General features: G+C 35.3%; 1 protein-coding gene across 2 annotated transcripts in view; it reads left to right on the top strand.

The window, feature by feature from the left end:
* The first annotated feature begins 1,028 nt into the window (after nt 1–1,028).
* The window catches only part of RASA2 (RAS p21 protein activator 2), a 57,909-nt gene continuing 40,184 nt past the window's right edge, over nt 1,029–18,753 (top strand). Inside the window, exons 1-7 of one of the 2 annotated variants that reach the window (XM_026664516.2) lie at nt 1,029–1,239; nt 4,802–4,919; nt 8,745–8,848; nt 9,912–10,006; nt 11,065–11,141; nt 16,142–16,225; nt 17,646–17,718. In XM_026664516.2, coding sequence (XP_026520301.1) covers nt 1,176–1,239; nt 4,802–4,919; nt 8,745–8,848; nt 9,912–10,006; nt 11,065–11,141; nt 16,142–16,225; nt 17,646–17,718 — 615 coding nt within the window. In that variant the 5' untranslated portion in view covers nt 1,029–1,175. Of the gene's footprint in view, nt 1,240–4,801; nt 4,920–8,744; nt 8,849–9,030; nt 9,139–9,911; nt 10,007–11,064; nt 11,142–16,141; nt 16,226–17,645; nt 17,719–18,753 lie in introns of those variants that run through there. The other variant, XM_087965097.1, reaches the window with a different exon arrangement.

An 18,753-nucleotide genomic window follows, 5' to 3' on the forward strand; every position in this document is an offset into this window, starting at 1 on the left:
CAATCAACAGCACTTTTCCTCTCTGGCACCTAATCACAGCACAGACATGTCTGGCAAATAATTTTGCTGCCTCCATGATACCAATTTCATCTCATTCCCAGTCTGACCTCATTTTTAGATGTACTAATGTTAAAATAGTACTGAATCTATCTCATTTCAGCATTATTTGTCTCCAGAAACATCTGTCCAACTTTGTTACCCATAATCAGCCAAGTGGAAGGACCTGTAAAGGAAATATACCAGTAGGATACAGTTCAGCAAAGAGCCTGTATATTTCTCCGACTGGGGGCTGGCAATTTGGACTTAGGCAGCTAGTCCGTCATAGTGATTAAGGTAGCAGGCTGGATCTTGGGAGACCGCAAATTCTAATCCCAACTCAGGCAAGAAACCAACAGAATGACTATGGGCCAGTCACTCTCAGCCCTAGAAAGCAAACCACTTCCGAAGTCCTGCCAAGTAAACGCAGGGACTTTTTCATATGTATACCGGTACCATGACGATGGAAGGTTATAAAAACGCACGAGGCTCTCTCTCTCTCTATATATATATGGCCTTAATTGAACAAGGGAAACGACCCATCATTAATACAGAAATGCCCAATTAAGTGCCTCGCGCGTTTTTATAACCTTCCATCGTCATGGTACCGGTATGTACCAGCCTTTGCCGAAAGAGCCGCTCCCCCCTCCCGGTTTCTTCAAAACTGCTTCCATTTTCCAAATCAACATTGGCTTCAATATGCAAAGAACACAGTGCGGTTTAGATCTGGCTGTGACGCTGCGCCCGCATCAGACTGAGTAACGGCGGACAGTTCCGGCCGCCCTGACTTTCTCTTAGACACGCCTAACGGAAAAGATAAGGCAGCCTGCCTTCTCCAAAGGGCAGACCCTGATAACCCCCGAATCCGGCCGCTCCACTTTGGCCGGGGGAAAGGAAACCCGAAAGAGCACGCATGCGCGCGCGGCAGCCGTGCCCTGCCGCCCGCCCTCGAGCTTCCAACCAATGGCAGAAGAGAAGGGGGCCGAGAGCGGCGGGCGTGGCTGCGGTGGTTCGGGCTCTGCCCATCAGTACCGCGACGGGGTAGGTCTACGCAGTTTTGTACACAGTCCGAGTGCGTCGGGGCGCGTGCGGAAGCCGTTTGGCCTTTCTCTTGGCCGCGCGGCGGGTGGCCCCCGGCTATGGCTGCTGGCGAGGGGGGCGACGAAGAGGTGCGAGTGCTGCAGACTCTCCGCGGAAAGATTTGTGAGTCACTGGGAAGGGTGGACTATCCGCACCCGCTTGTGTGTGTGTGTGTGTGTATACACGTGTGTATGTATGTATGTACATATGTACAAGTCGGTGGCCAGAGAGAGCGAGCGAGAGGGGCAGAAAGAGAGGGGAGTACGTGTGAGGGCGGAGGTCGGAGACGAGGCGGCAGAGCCGGAAGGAAGTGCCTGTGCCTTGAAGCGGCCTCACTGACTCATCCGCCCCAGCCCTCCAACCCCTGCTGCTTCCCCGGGTGCTTTCGGCGGGTGTGTTGCCTGTGTGTAGGAGTAGATTAGTCCGCCTCATGGCAAAAAGCTACAGGCAGTCAGGGTGGAATATCTGTAATGCAGTAATTGTGATTAATTGACTTGTTGCTGTCCCTTCTGGTTTTGATAGGTTGCTTTTTACCCCTCTTATTGGAGGGGATTTTTATAAGCCACTCCGAAGATTGCATGGATTAAACTCTCTGGAAAATAAAAATAAATACTAGGAAAGTGTAGTGAGAGAAATCAATACACGCGCGCACCCCTATCAAAAAGGGAGAGGAGGGACTGAAGGTTGAGAGAAAGTAAAAAGAAAATAGAAGGGACTTCCAAAAGGAAGATTTTAGCACAGGGATAGATGTGTGGGTATAACATGACTTTTTAGCTGGGAACCTCGAGGCTTGTAATCCATTAGGATCTGAGAGCATCAGGGTGGGAAAAGCTGGCATATTAAGTAAATGGGATATTTGTAAGATTTGGAACCACTAGTTATTTGGTAAAAGGGATGCATAAGTCAAGCAAGGCAGTCCAATTTTTTTCTTGCCTGAAGCTAACTGTTACTTGAAAGTGTTTATTACATGTTACATTTGATGCTTGTTTCCCAATTCTGACTTTATGTGGAAACTTCTGTGTGGTAACACTTAATGTTTTAGGTGAAATTTAATTTGGCTGTATAGGTAGGCTTATATGACAAATCCTTGACATTTCTATTCATAAGTAAGTTTAAGAGGATTAATTATGCTAACCTATTGAACGACAAATTGTATTTTGATAGATTTAAAAATAACATTTAAGGCTTAAAAGTAAAATACCAAAGAGTACTTTCTAACAAATCCTATATAACTTTAACATCCTAGGTTGTATCATGTCAAAACAATATTTGGCACCTAGAGTCCATTGCTATCACCTGATCTTTATAATAGGTTACAAGTGGCTGTGATAGGAGAGAAATGAAATAAAGCTGTAACTAGTCTTGCAAGCCAACTGCATTTCTAATAGTATAACAAGATATCCTTGATCACACATTAAATGCCAAAAGAAACTACTGATTTAAATTGAGCTTACCATTGATAAGTCTTCATGTATTTGGTAAATGGTGTACATCTGATTGAATGGATGTTGCCGCCACTACAATAGAGTTTAAATCATATTTTTATATGTAAGAAACTTTATGTACACATATATAGAAATGCAGCTCCAGGTCTTAGAAATTATTGGAACAACCATAAATGAAAAACACCAGTGCATATCAAAATTTGAAAATGAATATATGACATATACAGTATAATTCCATGTTTAACAACCTTTGGGTTATTGATCAACAAATTAATAAATGAATTATCATAGTTCAAAATGTATCTTGTTCTGAAACTTTTGTAGAAATCATATTTTTATTTACGCACTCCAAATTTAATTTATAGCTTGGAATAGAAGTATCGTTTTCCCTGTTTTCACTCCAATTCTTAGATATTTTTAACCTTTGAGAAAAGAATACAAAATAATGCATATATTTGTTCCTTGCCTACCAAGAAAGATCTCTGAGGTGAAGGAATTAGACCAATTAAAATGCCTATGCAATGGTTTAGTTCAAAGGATTTGACTAATGATTTACCAATTCATAATAGCTTCTCTAACATCTTACCTGTAGCTTGAATAGTTATTACTGAACCATGACATTTTAATGAAAATGTTAGCATTTATAGATTTTAATTTCTAAAAAGTTGTTGTTCTGGATGAAATTGAGACTTGTTTGACAAGCAACCTTTTTCAAGGGGGAAATGTTTTGTTATTTGTTATTTGTTATTTTGTTATTTGTAGTTTATTAGGAAATTTTATAAATGACCATAGTATGGGAGGAGAGTATTATATTATTATTAAACTTGATATAACAGTGGCTATCAAAATGGGTTGAAAGTTAATGTGATGTTGTTGGCAAATATAATAATGGGGCATCTTAACTTGATAGAAAACGTAAGATTAGTCTGAGATATAAGGAATAGAAAAGTGATAATGTTATGAGTCAATTTTAGGGTAACCGGAACAAACAGGATGTAGTGGTTTTGTTGAAATGGGAGGAACTGAAGTACTTTCATGTAAGTCAAATGTAACCCATTTCCTTTCTCACACATTTGAAATAATTGCAAGAAAATGTTTTCAATGAAAATGTATTTTGCAATGTAGTATTTTGTTCTAGATTTGGTTTAAAACATGCCTGCTTTCAAAATCTTTACTATTTACAGTGTGTATTACACTTTCAAAATAGCCAGTGGTATTTGATTTTATCTCAAATTTCTGTGCTGTATCAGTTTCTCACTGAGATGCCAGAGTTTTAAGGAATAAGAACCTGTGATTAAAGCATATCCCAATTCCTACAAATAATTTTTTAGAACTATTGAATTTCACTCTGCTTATGTGTTTAATAAAAATTAATGAAATAGTATATGTATATGTATGCTTTTGGGCTTTGGAGTATATTTATACATGTCTGATATTGGATAACCAAAGAATTTATATTTCAACATGCTTTGCATGCTAATATGACATTTTTAAAAAGCATTCTTTTTCTGTTTCTGTTAGTATTTGTTAGTGTAACAATGTAGATTTGAAGGGAGAAATGAGATATGGTGCCTTCACTAACAAACATGCCTTGTTCTGACCATACAAGCCCAAGAAGAAGCATTTTTAAACGATTTGTTTAATTAATTCATCCTGCATGTCATTTAATTTTTCCCCCAAGTTGAATTCAGATTGCTATAGGTCCCTAGTATTTGTATAGTGTTTTTGTAATGTTTTTAGATAATAAGGTTATTGAGATAATAGGTTGTCTTTTAAATACCTCTAATAAACTACCTTAGTAGTAGATCTCTTAATATAGGGCTATACACTTGTCCTTAAAGTAGATTTCTGAGAGGTTTACTTCTCAAAATAGTTGAAATATGAATGAAAATTAGGTGAGATTTGTATGAGATTAAAATATAATGCACAGTTAGGCTAAATTAAATGGAATTTTATGATGTGTCCATGTGCATTTTTCTCAATCTTGTGACTTTCTTATGTGTTTCCTAATCATACAGGCGGGGATTTATGGAAATTGTGTTTCACCACAAGAATTCCAAAATTGTGGTAGACTAATTTATAGCAGTACATATGATAATAATGTTTATTGGCTACTTATTCAGTCTGCTATTATTTTTTTAACATGATGAGAATAAAGGCACATCAACATTTCATTTGTAAATTGATTGTACCATGATTTTCTTCTACATTGAATTAAAAATATTTTATTTTGTCATTAGGTCAAGCCAAAAACTTAGTGCCATATTTAGGACCAAATAAAATGAGAGACTGCTTTTGTACAATCAATTTGGATCAAGAAGAGGTGTTTCGTACTCAAGTGGTGGAAAAATCTTTAAGGTGAGATTCTAATCATGATGTCAGCCTTACTAAAAGTAAACTTTAGTTAGAAAGCAAACCTTAGTTAAGTTAGAAAATTGAAGGGGTATTTTATTCATTATATTTATCTATAGTATTGACATATTGTTGATTGACTAAATAATATATCACTTAGTGTAGCAGATGTTCAGAGCTCTGCTTGTTATATTGCGTTTCTATTAATTGGAACTGAGGATATAGAAGGAATGGAAATGTGCAAAAATTGTTGATCCAGGAACTGTCTTGGACAATTCAATTTCAGAGTTGGCTTGGTAGATTCTAGAAGTAAATCATGAATTATAAGGGTTGGAAGGAAGCTTTGAGTTAGGATAATAGCATCTAGCTTCCTTAGTCCACATCTCTGGAAGATGACAATCAAGCCTCAGTGTAAGAATAAACCACTTCCTAAGGCAAGCCTGTTCCACTGCTAAACATCTGTTAATGTAAATATTTTTCTTGATGTCCAATTGAAGTCTTCTTTGTAATTTAAAAACATAATTTCTTGCCCACTAATGCAGCACAGAACAAGGCTTCAGTTATTTGGAAACAGCTGTCCTATCTTCCCACAGGCATTTCTACTTCATACTAAACATATTCAGCATCTCTAACTAGGATATTGCCACAATGGAAAAACAGTGTCAGGGCAACTGAATCCTATCAATGCAAGCGGACTATTGCTGGACACTACAGCAAAATGCATTGGACTCTGAGTACAAACGAAAATCAGCAAAACACTTTTGGCTTGATATCAGAAACATGCAATTAAAAAAATAAGAGTTGATTTCATATTTCTCAAGATTCCCATGTACTGCAGTAATTCTGAAATTATATTTGTGTTCAGTTTGAAAAGATCTATCATAATCACTTCAGGAGCAAAACCTGGATAAAACTTTGTATTTCCAGTGTAATCTTTTTCTTCACACTGTTGGTCAAGCCTACTGACCCAGTAAGACACTCAGATCCTTTTTGCATTTTCTATTGCTCAGTATGATCTTGCCCATTCTACATATGCATTTAATTTTTCCTATGTAAATAAAGGACATATTTATTCTTCCTAATGCGTGGTCTAGTTGTTTTCAGTCAGTTGTTCCAACTGTTAAGATTCTTGAATTTTGACTGTCCTATACAATGTTTATTATTCTTCCCCTGCCCGATCTTTGTCATATGTAAATTAGATCATATTATCTAATCACTCATCAATCAAATAAAAATGCATTATATAGTACAGGGCTTAGAATGGAGCTCTGCTTTATTTTTCAGTTTATATAGCCATCTTGCATAAAGCTAATTTGGCATAGTAGAAATCAGGAGACTGGAGTACTAGGTCTCTCTTAGGCATGAAAACTGCCTCGATGATTGAGACCAGTCACTCTCAACCCAACCCACCTTTTCACCTGCTCTTCTGGGGTAAATAGGCAGAAGTATTCGGTATGTTTGCTTCTTTGTGTTGACCAAATATGTATAGTGGGACATAATAATGATTCATCTTCTCTGCTGGGATTTCATAGGAGACTCTATCAGATGCTTTCTTTGGACAATTTACACTGTTCAACATACTCAAACCGGTCAATTTATTAAAAAGGATAACTGTTTGGTTTGGCTAGCTCCGACAAACAATACGTTTGCTCAAAAATTGACTGCTGACCCATCTATACACACATAATACATTTCCCCTTCTCCAGTCCTTCCGCATCAGTATCCATTATTTCTCAAACATAAAAGAAAAGGATTTTGAAAAAACATCCTACGTGTTCCTTCAAGATTTTAAGATGTAATTGATCTAAGACTTAACTGATAAATGATGACTAATTATCTTGGATTGAAACTCCTTTCTTATGACAATTCTGCTTACAACTATCTGAAGAGGTTCGCCTTTGGAGAGGAGAAAAAAGCAAAGTAGAAAATTTTTGTCCTCTACCCATTCCTGTTTTCATCCTATAGTCATCTTCTACATACCTCCTTTTTTCTTTTGCTTCTGACATCATTTAAAAAGGTTTTTTGTTCCTCAAATTCTTTTGCTCCCTATGCTTTCACAATATTCTTTCTAAAATTATTTGCTATTTGCTAGTACGTTTCCTTGGTGATTGCACCTATTCTCCTTTTCCTAAATAATCCTTTTGATTCTTAGTTTAGCTGAAAGCTGTTTATGCTTCCACAACATTTTTTCTGTGACTTTTTAAAAAAATTTCATTGAAATAGAGGGCGAGTGTACATTCAGTACTGTCAGGCCCCAAGAACACATGTAGAATTACATCTATAGTTTTCTTTACTGTTCTTATAGACAGAATCTTGCAAACTGAAGTGACTAACTGTATATATATATATATATATTCTGTGTGCTGCTAGGGAGCAACTATTTTAAGTTCATTCCTACAGACCAAACTTCAAGCTCCATTGTCTCTGTGCCTTCTGGAAAGCAGCCCTCCCTCCTTGGAATCCAGACTACAGTCCACCACAAGTACCTTGCTTTGGAGACATTGTCAATCCTTTTCTATTTCCTTTGGCCCAAGGATTTCTATCCAAGGTGACATACCCAGTATTTTTTTAAAACTTCCTAAAGTTGGCTCTCCTAAAATCTAATGTGTATGCACAACCATCTCCAGTTTTTCTTTCTGCTTGTTGGACTACTGCAAGCAAGGCAGGACTGGAACCAATTAGGCAAATTCAAATCCAAGCATTCCTGATAAGTGATTTTTTGTTTGGAAAAAATACAAAGCCATAATAACAGAATTCCAGCGATTACAGTGTTTCAACTGCAAACACTTTTCATAGATTTCAGACTTTTTTGCATTTTATTATTTCGCATGCCCTATATAAGGATTATTTAACCCCAGTTTGGGCAAGGGAAAAACTCTGTTCTTTGTTTAGAAAACGATTTGTGATCATGTTGTCCCTCACTGACTGCAGGAGATTAACTCTCCCATTCTAGTATCTTAGACTCACAATAACATGATAATTTCCTCCCAAGATTTTTAGTGCTTTTAACTCTTCAGTGAAAACTTCTTTATTGATTAGAATCACATTGGAACAGCAAATCTTGTATTTTTTCAGCTTTCTGCAAAAGCCATAAGCAAGACCACAGACTGCAATATTGGCTAAGTTGGTTTTCCAGTGGAAATGTGGATATTTTAAGTCTCCATTATTAATGCATCTGATTTCTAGAAGGTTCTGAATTCTAGCTTGGAACAGCAATATTCCTGTCTTTTACCTGACTTGGTTCAATCAATATCATCTCAGCAAGATAATATTTTTTGCTATTTATCCTTCTCTGTGTTCTTAGGCCATCTGTCTATATTAGACCTCTGTGCTCAGATTCTTGGATGACTATACATATGGACTTCCTTTACATAAAATGCCGCTGTTCCCATTTTTTTCTGGCCTATTCTATTTCAGAAAGTTGCACTCTGTTCATGAGGTTTATCTCAGCAGTAGGGCCTACTGAATCATACTTTATTTTTTCTGTTTGTTCCTTATACACACCTGAGGAACAATCTGCCTTAGAAGTCAAGAATAGATACCATTCTTAAGGCATTCTGGAAACAGGTAAAGACTTGATAGTAGTCAGTTTCCAAAAAGTTGCTGGAGTTTTTATATAGAGAATGGCATTTGCAAGAACAGTAAAAAGTTCTTAGGAATAACATTGTTTAATAAAATATGTATCCTAATGTTAATAAGGAAGGCTATGCTAAAATTATCAGAATAATTAGCAAAATAGAAGGAGAATCCCTTTATCAAAATTTGTAACTTACAAATATAAAGCAGACAAGTTGCAAAATAATCAGGTAGTTTGCTGATTTGTTTTCACAGTCCATTTTTTGGAGAAGAGTTTTACTTTGAAATACCAAGAATATTCCAGTATTTATCATTCTATATTTATGACAAAAATGTTCTACAGAGGGACCTGCGTATAGGTAAGAAATAACAATTGATGAATTAATATTTATGGTTGTTTTGTTATATTGAATATAAAATTGTTGATCATTAAGGGCACGCATTTCATTTTTCAAAATATAAAATATATGTTCTACATGATGTGAAGCTCAGGTGATTTTCTATCCCAAATAACTAAACACATGCCATTTGAACTATCAAGAGCCACAGTGACGCAGTGGTTAGAATGAGGTACTGCAGGTTACTTCTGCTGACTACCAGCAATTTGGCAGTTTGAATCTCATCAGGCTCAGCCTTCCATCCTTCTGAAGTGGGTAAAATGAGGACCCAGATTGTTGGGGGCAATATGCTGACTCTGTAAACTACTTAGGGCTGTAAAGCACTGTGAAGAGGTATATAAGTTTAAGTGTTATTGCTATGATCAGTTTGGCTAAATAAAATGTTCTGGGATAACATGCAAAACCAGACATTTCATTCTGAATTTTTTTCTTAATTCATCTTCAAACAATGGTGGTTATATTTACCATATCTTCCTAATGCTACAATGCAAAGTAATGCTACAATGCAAAGTAATGCTAGATTATATTTTTAAAATGATGTTTAGGATATAGAGCAGTAGTGGCTAACCTTTTCGGCACCAAGGGCCAAAATGGGAGCGCGCGTGTATGCCGGAAACTAGAAGAGCAGCTCCCTGACACACAGGAGTGCAGGAAACTGGAAGCTTAGCTTCCCAACACACACATGCGCCGGCCACCTGGTCTTCTGGTTTTTAACACACATGTGCACATGAGGACCAGCTGGCCAATGTGCATGCACTCCAGGGAGCTGCTCTTCTGGTTTCCGATGCTCCTGCGCACATGAAGACCAGTGGGCCAGCGCACATGCGTGCATCAGAACCCAGAAACGCAGAGGACGACGGCTAGTGTGCCTGGAGAGATGGCTCTGTGTGCCACTTCCAGCACACATGGCATAGGTTCACTATCACGGATATAGAGTATTCTGATGCAAATCTTTTCTAGAGCTGTGTTAGATGAACATAATACTTGTTTTTAAATTAATATGCCCATTCAATTTTTCTTTTAGGTAAAGTAGCTATCAAAAAAGAAGATTTGAGCATATATTCTGGCAAGGAAACATGGTTTATGCTTCAACCAGTTGATTCTAACTCAGAAGTTCAGGTAAAATTAAATAAACATGAAAATGAATGCTGATATGTGTATAGTGGTGCTTACATGTTTATAAATCCATGTGTATTAGCTGAATTTCTGCATAATTATAACATAAATGTGACCTATTTTCCATGCAAGTCCTAAAACTAGATAAAAAGAATTAAACAAATGAGTCAAAAATATATTTGTTCTTTTGGGGGAAATGATCCAAAGTTGCATAGTTGTATGTGGCAAAAGTATGTGAACTTCTAGGATTATCAGTTCATTTGAAGAGAAAATTAGTGGTCATTATTGATGTCATGATAATCAGGTGTGACTGAAGTCCATAAATTTAAACAACAAAATTCTGGGTATTTACTATCAAAGTCTGATCTTCACGATGCAAGTATGTGGAAGTGTGTCATGACTTAAAGAAAGGAGATTTCTGAGAACTCTAAAAATTGTTGATCCTTATCAGGCTGAAAAAGATACAGGACTGAAAAAGATACAGAAAAAGATAAAGAGTTTGGATTCCACAAGTCCACCATCGGATAGATTGTATACAAATGGAGACAGTGCTAAACCAGCTTCCCTTTGCTATAGAGACCTGAAAAAGTCTAAAAAACTTTTATCACTATCATCAACGGTTGTTAAATAAGGTAGTCACTAAATAGGACTACCTGAATTCATGATTTTCCCTTTTGGGGAAATTGGATTAATATTCTACCATATGTTCTCTTCAACAGTTGTGACTAACGTGAATTATGTGCTTCCATGTTATCAATTGTTCCTTAGAGGAAGTGGAAGCAATATATATTGTTTGTTAATATTAATTACTTAATATTTGACATCCTAGTGGAATTTATTCAGTAAATAATAATTTAAATCCAACATTTTCAGAGGAAGATGTTAATTGGTAATATTTGGGGTTTTTATGGAAACAGCTTTCAGTTTTTCTGCTAAAGTTTTTATACTCTGATGGTAATTTTTGGAAAACATTTTGAAAACGTAGAATATAGTATTGGCAACATAATAAAAAGTATAATTTGACAGACTTTCAACTCAATGTTTTTCCTCTTTACCAACAGGGAAAAGTACATCTTGAATTAAAATTAAATGAACTGATTACAGATAATGGATCTGTATGCCAGCAGCTAGTAGTACAGTAAGGCTATTTATGAATTCTTTTCAAAAAAATGTTTGCTTATGGAAACTAAATAAGTAGATGAAAATGTTATTACTGAACCATTATAGCTAAGTAGGAAAATTTCCAAATGTAAAACACCTTTGAAATTTACTTTTGTTTAATAATGACTGAAACTTATAATTATAAAAATTATAAAACTTATAATAAAAAAAACTTATAATTCAATTTTCTGAACTTGAGGAAAACATTACTTTTCCCATCTTTTTTTTTTTTAAAGAATTTTGGTATCTAACATGAAATCTATTAGTTTTCATTTATTTTTCCAACTGCAAATTTCATATCTGGAGGAGTTTAAGCAAGCCTTGTGTACCCAAACTTTAAGTGTTTGAGCATATTATAAAATTTCATGTAACTGACGGGATATAAGTGCATAATGGGCCCAGTAATATTTGAGGGTTTTTATGTATTTTAGGAAATCTAAACTTGTATCTAAATAAAAGTAACAAAACACTTACATGTGTAGAAAAGCACAAAAAGATAAACATTACCAAGATTTTATTTTGATAGATGACATGGTAGATCTTGACAAACATACACGCAGTTTTTCTTTCAGGTATAGCAAGAGATATTAAAACCTTGGATCTGAGCCCATGTCAGTCAGATAACTAGCAAAGAAATGATTACATGCTCAAAACTGATCATTGACAAGGAAAATGTAACTTAAGGTTTCTGAAATTCTTACCTTTTATAATTTCAAATGCTATTTTTTGTTTTCATAGGGATCTTGAACAAGCCATACATTAATTAGTATATAATCTACAGTTTTAAAAAGCATCATGTAATCTATCATATAAAAGATATGTAGGATAGGATCATTTTCAGAAGAGATTAATAAAAAGTGAAACCTATAAATAGGGTCAGTTGGCATTTTGTTGCACTATGGATTTATTTATATTTCATATTTCTAAACACCCATCTTCATCAAAGAGAGGCTCTGGGTGATGTACAGTATCAATAATTGATAAAGCAATGTGTAAAATTAACATTAAAATTAAATTAGGGTTAAAAAGAATTAAAATGATGGAATAATGACATTGTAAACTTCAAAAGGATAAAAATCCCAAGATGGCCATTTAATGTTGGTTATTACACGGGAGCCCTCTCATGGACTAGCCAGCTCCGTGGTTGGTGGTCCTTTGTGTTTCCCATGCAAGGCTGCAGAACAAAGTTTTGACCCCCTTGCCAAAGGCCAAGAGAGTGGAGGCATCCTTCATTTCTCAGGGCAGGATGTTCCATATTGTGGGACAGTGGCAAAGAAGGCTCTCTTCCTAGATACTACCAAATGAAATTCCTTGATTGCTAGTCTGCAGCATACCTCTCTTGCCTGAATAAGTGAGACAGGCTGATGAGATGGGGTGAAGCTGGTTCTGTAGGTAACCTGGTCCTAAGCCATGTAGGGCTTTATAGGGAATGACCAAGACCTTGAATTGGATCAGAAACAAACTGGTTCTTGGTGTAGTGTGTGGAGCAAGGGTGTTACATGCACCCTTCTTGAGGCATCCAGTATTGTTCCTACAGTCACATTCTGCACCAGCTGAAGCTTCTGGATACTTTTCAAGGCTAATCCCATGTAGAGCGTGTTGTAGGTGCCCAATGTTTAATGTGAAGATACGGCCACCATATGCTCTTCAAGCAGGAACTGCACCATATGCTCTTCAAGCAGGAACCCAAGTTATGTACTGGATGTTTCTGAAGTAGGAACCCCATCGAAGACCAAATATGATAAACTACTGGATACAGAAGCAATGGGTGGACTCATTTTACTGGGGTTTAGCTGAAGCTTGCTGTTCTCTGTCCAGATCCCTACAGCTTCCAGACATCACAAAAGGATGTCCACTGCAACACATTTCACCTGGGACAGAGATATATAACTGGACATCATCAGCGTATTGGGATGCCTTGTCCCGCGGAGACAGATAGTTTGTATTCATATTGTTAAACATAGTTTTTTCACTGTGGTATAACCCAGTAGAAATTATCTTGTAATTCTATATGTAGAACATTTGTATTGGCTCAGAATTTCAGAAGATCCAGCAACAAATTTCCCATAAATTCTTTCTCTGTGTTTCTTAAGCATATAAAGGATAACAATACTAGTTCTACATACAAATGCCACTTGAGATGAGCCCTGTTACATAGCAGGAGAGTTGTGAAAACTTGCCTTTTTAAGAAAGCCTTAGGAGGAGATCTAGGAGAAGTTGAACTCTCATCCTGACTTGTGGTTGGAAGTTTGTTCTGAATGTTTTAATAATGTTCTGCTATTATTTCATTTTATCACACTTATTGTATTTTAACCTTTTTACTGCAGTCGTCCATCTCTCTGAATAATTATTTCTATTGCTGAGCTCCAGTTATCACTAGAAAGTTCTTTCTAAATTAAATTGGAATCTGCCTTCTGTAGCATAAATATGTGAGACCATTGCCTGGTTTGTGGAATGAGAGATGATAGGTCTTGCTATGTGAGTCTCAGGTTTTTGAAGAGTGATAGCACATCCCACCCCCAATTTGTTCTCAAGATTAAATGCACATAGCTTCTCGAATGGAGCCGCTATAAAAAAAAACACCTAATGACTTAGAATTATTAATATATGTTTTTAAAAGTTATTGACAAGACAGTGAAAACTGAAAACATGGTTGCTGACCTGTATGAAGAATATATGTCCGACTTCCGGTTTGAAGGGCTTTGGCGACAGACAGAAATCCGTGATCGTGCGAGGTTTCTGTCTGGGCTTCCCGCTGGAGCGCCCCGAGCCAGCTGGTTTCGGGGCTAAGCCACCCTGTAGAGGTGGTGAAGAGGGGGGAGACCGCCAGCAGGGTTGAGGAGAGCCGCATCTCTCCTCAGCTGGCCATTACTCCCTTTCCTGAAGGCGGTTGCAGTGGTGGTCAGAAATGGCCACCACAAAGAAGAACTCGACCAGAAAAGAATGTGCAGGAGGAAGATAAGAAGTGAAAGTTTTAGCTGACCAGGTTAAATTGTAAAAGCAACAACCAAGGTACCCTGGAATTTAAACTTACAAAAAATAACATCGCTCCCAAAGAAGAGTCGGAAGCAGCGAAGGAAAGTGAAAAGGGAAAGGTTTGGCTTTTTTTTTTCTTCTCTCTCCTTCCCTATACTGACAACTAAGAGACTTAAATAAGAAATCGGAAAAATCCGCTTTGACATCAATAGGCAATTAAGCTGAAAATAAAACAAAATGCCAAAGGGATAATAAAGATTCTGGACATTAAAAACTTTCTTTTTCATAAGCAGAAAGGGAGAGAAAAAGAATAAGGGCAGGATCTGGAAGAGGGAGGAGACTGCCTGGAATTAAAAAGAATCTAAAGTAAAATTTCAACAAGACTTCTAAAAGATACATTTTAACTGAAACTTTGCAACTAAATAGTAACCCCAGGAAGAGAAAGTGAAAAAAAAGAGCAAAAAAGAAACAGCTTGCGTGTATTTGGATTATTTGGTGATCTTTGGATTTTTGGTTATTATATTTGAATGACTAAAATCAATCGGGTGGTTGTTTAAAAATTTATACAATGGCACCACTTCTGGATGAATTGAAAATGGAACTTAAAAAGTACAAAGAAGATGCACAAGAAGGGAGGGGTTCTTTTGGCTTCATCTTTCAATTCTTAGAAATGGAGATTTGGAACTATGAGAAACAACAAGAAAAGACTGCAAAACAAGAAGACTGGGACAAAGAAGAAGCCAAGTAATTCTATGTGGGGAAGAAAAAGGAAAGGGGGGAAAGAGAATGGAGAATTTAAGACTTAAAAAAACAACCAAAGAAAAGAAAAATAATTCGAAAAATAAGTATAATACTGGAAAGCAACAGAAAAGGGGAATACAGAAGAGAGAAATAGAGGTAGAGAGACAAGGGGGTAAAAAGGGGAAAGAGAAGAAGAGAGGGAAGAAGGAAAGGAAAAGAAGTTACAAAGGACCGGAGCAAGATATAGAGAAACAGGACCTATTTAGAGATAATGAGTGAAAATCTAACTGAAAAAGGGATTCTGTAAAGGTACATAAGATTGTATTGTTATATTAGTAATAGAAATAACTTTGGAAAATTGGAAACAACGTATGATTAAAATGAGGGATAAAATAGTGTAATTTAGTGAAATGTTTGTGAATAAAATAAGTGAAATAACATAAATGAGAAAATTGAATTAGGAAGGAACTGGAACATTTTAATTAGTTAATGTTTTATAAAATATAAGTGAAGGGGGGGAATTAACTGTGGAAAGCTTATAATTGTTCCCATAGAAGTATGATATTTAATTGAAAAGTAATGTTAAAGATGTTAAGACTTTAATGAATATTAATATTAATGATAGAATTGAATTGGAATGGAATGTTGTTTAAATTATATACATTTATATATTTTTTTCTTTTTTTAAGAATACAGTGTGTATTTTAAGAATGTACCAAGCAGAATCCGAATGGAAGTTATGTATTATATTGAATGTTACAACTTTAGGGAAAAGATATAAAGGCGTCATACTCCAATCAGTAACTACAGGAGAAATTTTGTTTAATGAGAAAAGATAATAGATAATTGAAACAGGACAGACAAAAAATATAAATACAATTATTGAATTGAGTTGAGATAATTAAAATAAAATTGAGAAAATTAAAAGAGGGGAGAAGCTATGCAGAAAATGTAAAATAGTAATAAGATATGGAATAGAATATAAAAATGAGCATGAACCTGAATTTGTGTCTGTACGAAGAAATGTAACCCGGGATTATGCTGCTTTCAAAAAAGATGTTTTATTTGTATTTTTTTTCTCTTTGTGAAAACTCAAATAAAATTTACAAAAAAAAAAAAAAAAAAGAATATATGTCCAACACCAGCTGACAGTTGGATTAGCACAACTTATTTTTCACTTATCTGTCAGATGTAACATATTTTAAATGAACTGCAACTGGACTAGTAATTTCCTTTTTTCTCTTTTCTTTTTAATTCTAGGTTGAAGGAATGTCATGGGCTACCTCTTATTAATGGGCAAAATTGTGACCCTTATGCTACAGTATCTGTTGTCGGTCCTTCAAGGTAACTAGTTAAAATATATTGAAGTTGCCAAGATAATAATTTAAAATGTACGTAAGCTGACAAAATAGGTTGATATTAGTGCACCAGTTTTCAGTTGATAAATGTCTCATTAACAAAATATACAGAGTTAATGCACATTTTAAAATAGTGTTATATGATAGATTAAACTGAATTATAGGTCTGCATATTGTGGGTCTCCATATAAGACAATATAGAGGCATGTTTTTAAAAAATGCCAATATGCCTATTATGCATGAAAATAATCTGAATTAAATTTCAAGTCCTTAATGTAATGCTCTGGGATAATATTGTGCCTATATCCTTGGCTTTTTGTAGGCACTGTGCCTCATATAATACTTTTTGGACCAGCCATGTCACTGTAAAGTCAAGAGTTGGGAACCTTGGGCTCAACTCTGCTTTTGGATATGGAAGCTGACATGCTGTCTGTGGACAACTCACTGCTCTTACCCCAGTTTACATACTGGATTTCTGTTGGGGGGGAAATGTATATATATACTGTTTGAGCTTCTGAAAGAAATATGGGGTATAGAACTTATAAAAGCACACATTAGTTGCATCCCCATGACAGCAAGTATTATCCACACTATTCATGTGGAATTCAGAATATGCAGCTGGCTAAACTAGAAAACTGTATTAAAGAATGCTAGTTTACTGTTGTCTCTACAATATTTTTATTCATTATAGTCACTTTGTTGCTCCTCCCAAAAATTCTGGTGTGTGGTACTTTCTTTTTATTCAATATTGCATATAAAGATTCCCTCCCTGCTCACATTGATATTTAGATTATAAGAAGAAAGACTAGTCTGCATGGTTCTACTTTCCCTTCAGTCATTGATTCCCTACTTGGAGAAAATACCTAATAAAAGACTATTGTGTATCTATACAAAATTGTATGAATATAAGAAAGCAATAGTAGATAGAGAATTTATAAAATGCTAATATAAATGTAAAAAAAGGGAATTCTGTAATTCTTAATCTGTTTCAGACTGCAATAAATAAATAGCATTTCATTTATAAATGATTTTATGAACTCTGTAATTCTAAATTTTCCTTGAAATTTTCTGCGTAGTTTTTTTTCTAATAAGTATCCCACATAATCAAATTGTAGTAGGTTTTTAAATCCCGAATGGCCAAAATCTTCCCAATGTATTGAATACAAACTGTATGTGTAGTTTGTTTATATTTTTTCAGATGCAAATATTTACCTAAGTACTTAATATTTTTAAAAATTTTAATGGGGCTATACAATTTCAAGGAGTCAGTGATGTACTTGGATGGTTTTTAAAAAGTCTTTTAATTTTAAACTAAAAAATAAATCCTTAATCACATAGATTAATCCTATTAATTACAACAATATATTTTAAGACCTGTATGGTAAAACTGTATTATATTGGAACAGGAATGATCAAAAGAAGACAAAGGTAAAGAAGAAAACAAGCAATCCACAATTTAATGAAACATTTTATTTTGAGGTAACTAATTTCTTATCAATATAATGTTGACATTCTGCCCATCAATTTATTCTGTACTGCTTTTATTGTTAGCCATTTAAATGGTAATTTTGAATCAGTTTGTAAAATTTTAGGATCAATGTGCATTGGTACTTTCATATTTTCTTGGGTGTAAAATCATGAAAAAAATAGTAAGGAGAAAGGTTATGATGTAAAAAAGATTCTAATGACAACAAAAGCTCACAAATTGCAATCATGTGGGCCACAGGACATTACAACTGGTTGTAAATGTGACCCTGTTGCCAAGTTGAATTGTAACCATGTGACTCGAAGGTGCTGCAATGTTTATGTGAGTATAGGTCATAAGTCACTTTTTCCCAAGTGGTATAACTATGAACCATCATTAATTGAATGGTCCGAAGTTGAGAGCTACCGGTAATCAATATATACGATTTCCACTATAATAAAAGCATCAGATAAATGCTTATACACAATAGAAATTAGAAAATAATCATATTTATTTGATGTGTTGGTTTTCCTTGGCCAAAACTCTGATATACAAGGCTCAACTTTATATATACCAGATTACCAGAAAACTTGAACAATGTTGACACCATTTTACAACTTCTTCAATATATTGCATTGAATACATACACACAAATTCCAACACTATCTGTATAGCAATCTAGCATGCATACTATGGTGAAACCTCATTCAACTATAGACAATTTTGGAAGAAAAAGGGGAGCTCAGATTTCAAAATAAATAGGTCTATAATGATTTTTTTCTCCTCTTCAGCATTAATGCCTACTATATTTTTATATGCTTTACCTAGCACCAAAAGTTGTTTCAGTACTTACATAGCAGTGAATGGGGATTACACATTGGATTCTAGCATTTTATCTCAGGATGATTCAATAATGATGTTGGCCTGGAATTATTAATAGAAAAGTATGAGTGTTTATTATTACTGTCGACATGATAGCTATAGAAACATGAGTACCAGCCTTTTTCTTCCTCCCTTCACTTTAACGTGAAAGTTCTGGAATATTTAAA

The sequence above is a fragment of the Notechis scutatus genome, chromosome 4 (assembly GCF_049901735.1).
Source record: "Notechis scutatus isolate UNSWTSFEM ecotype Mainland chromosome 4, rNotScu1.2, whole genome shotgun sequence".
Lineage (NCBI taxonomy): Eukaryota > Metazoa > Chordata > Lepidosauria > Squamata > Elapidae > Notechis > Notechis scutatus.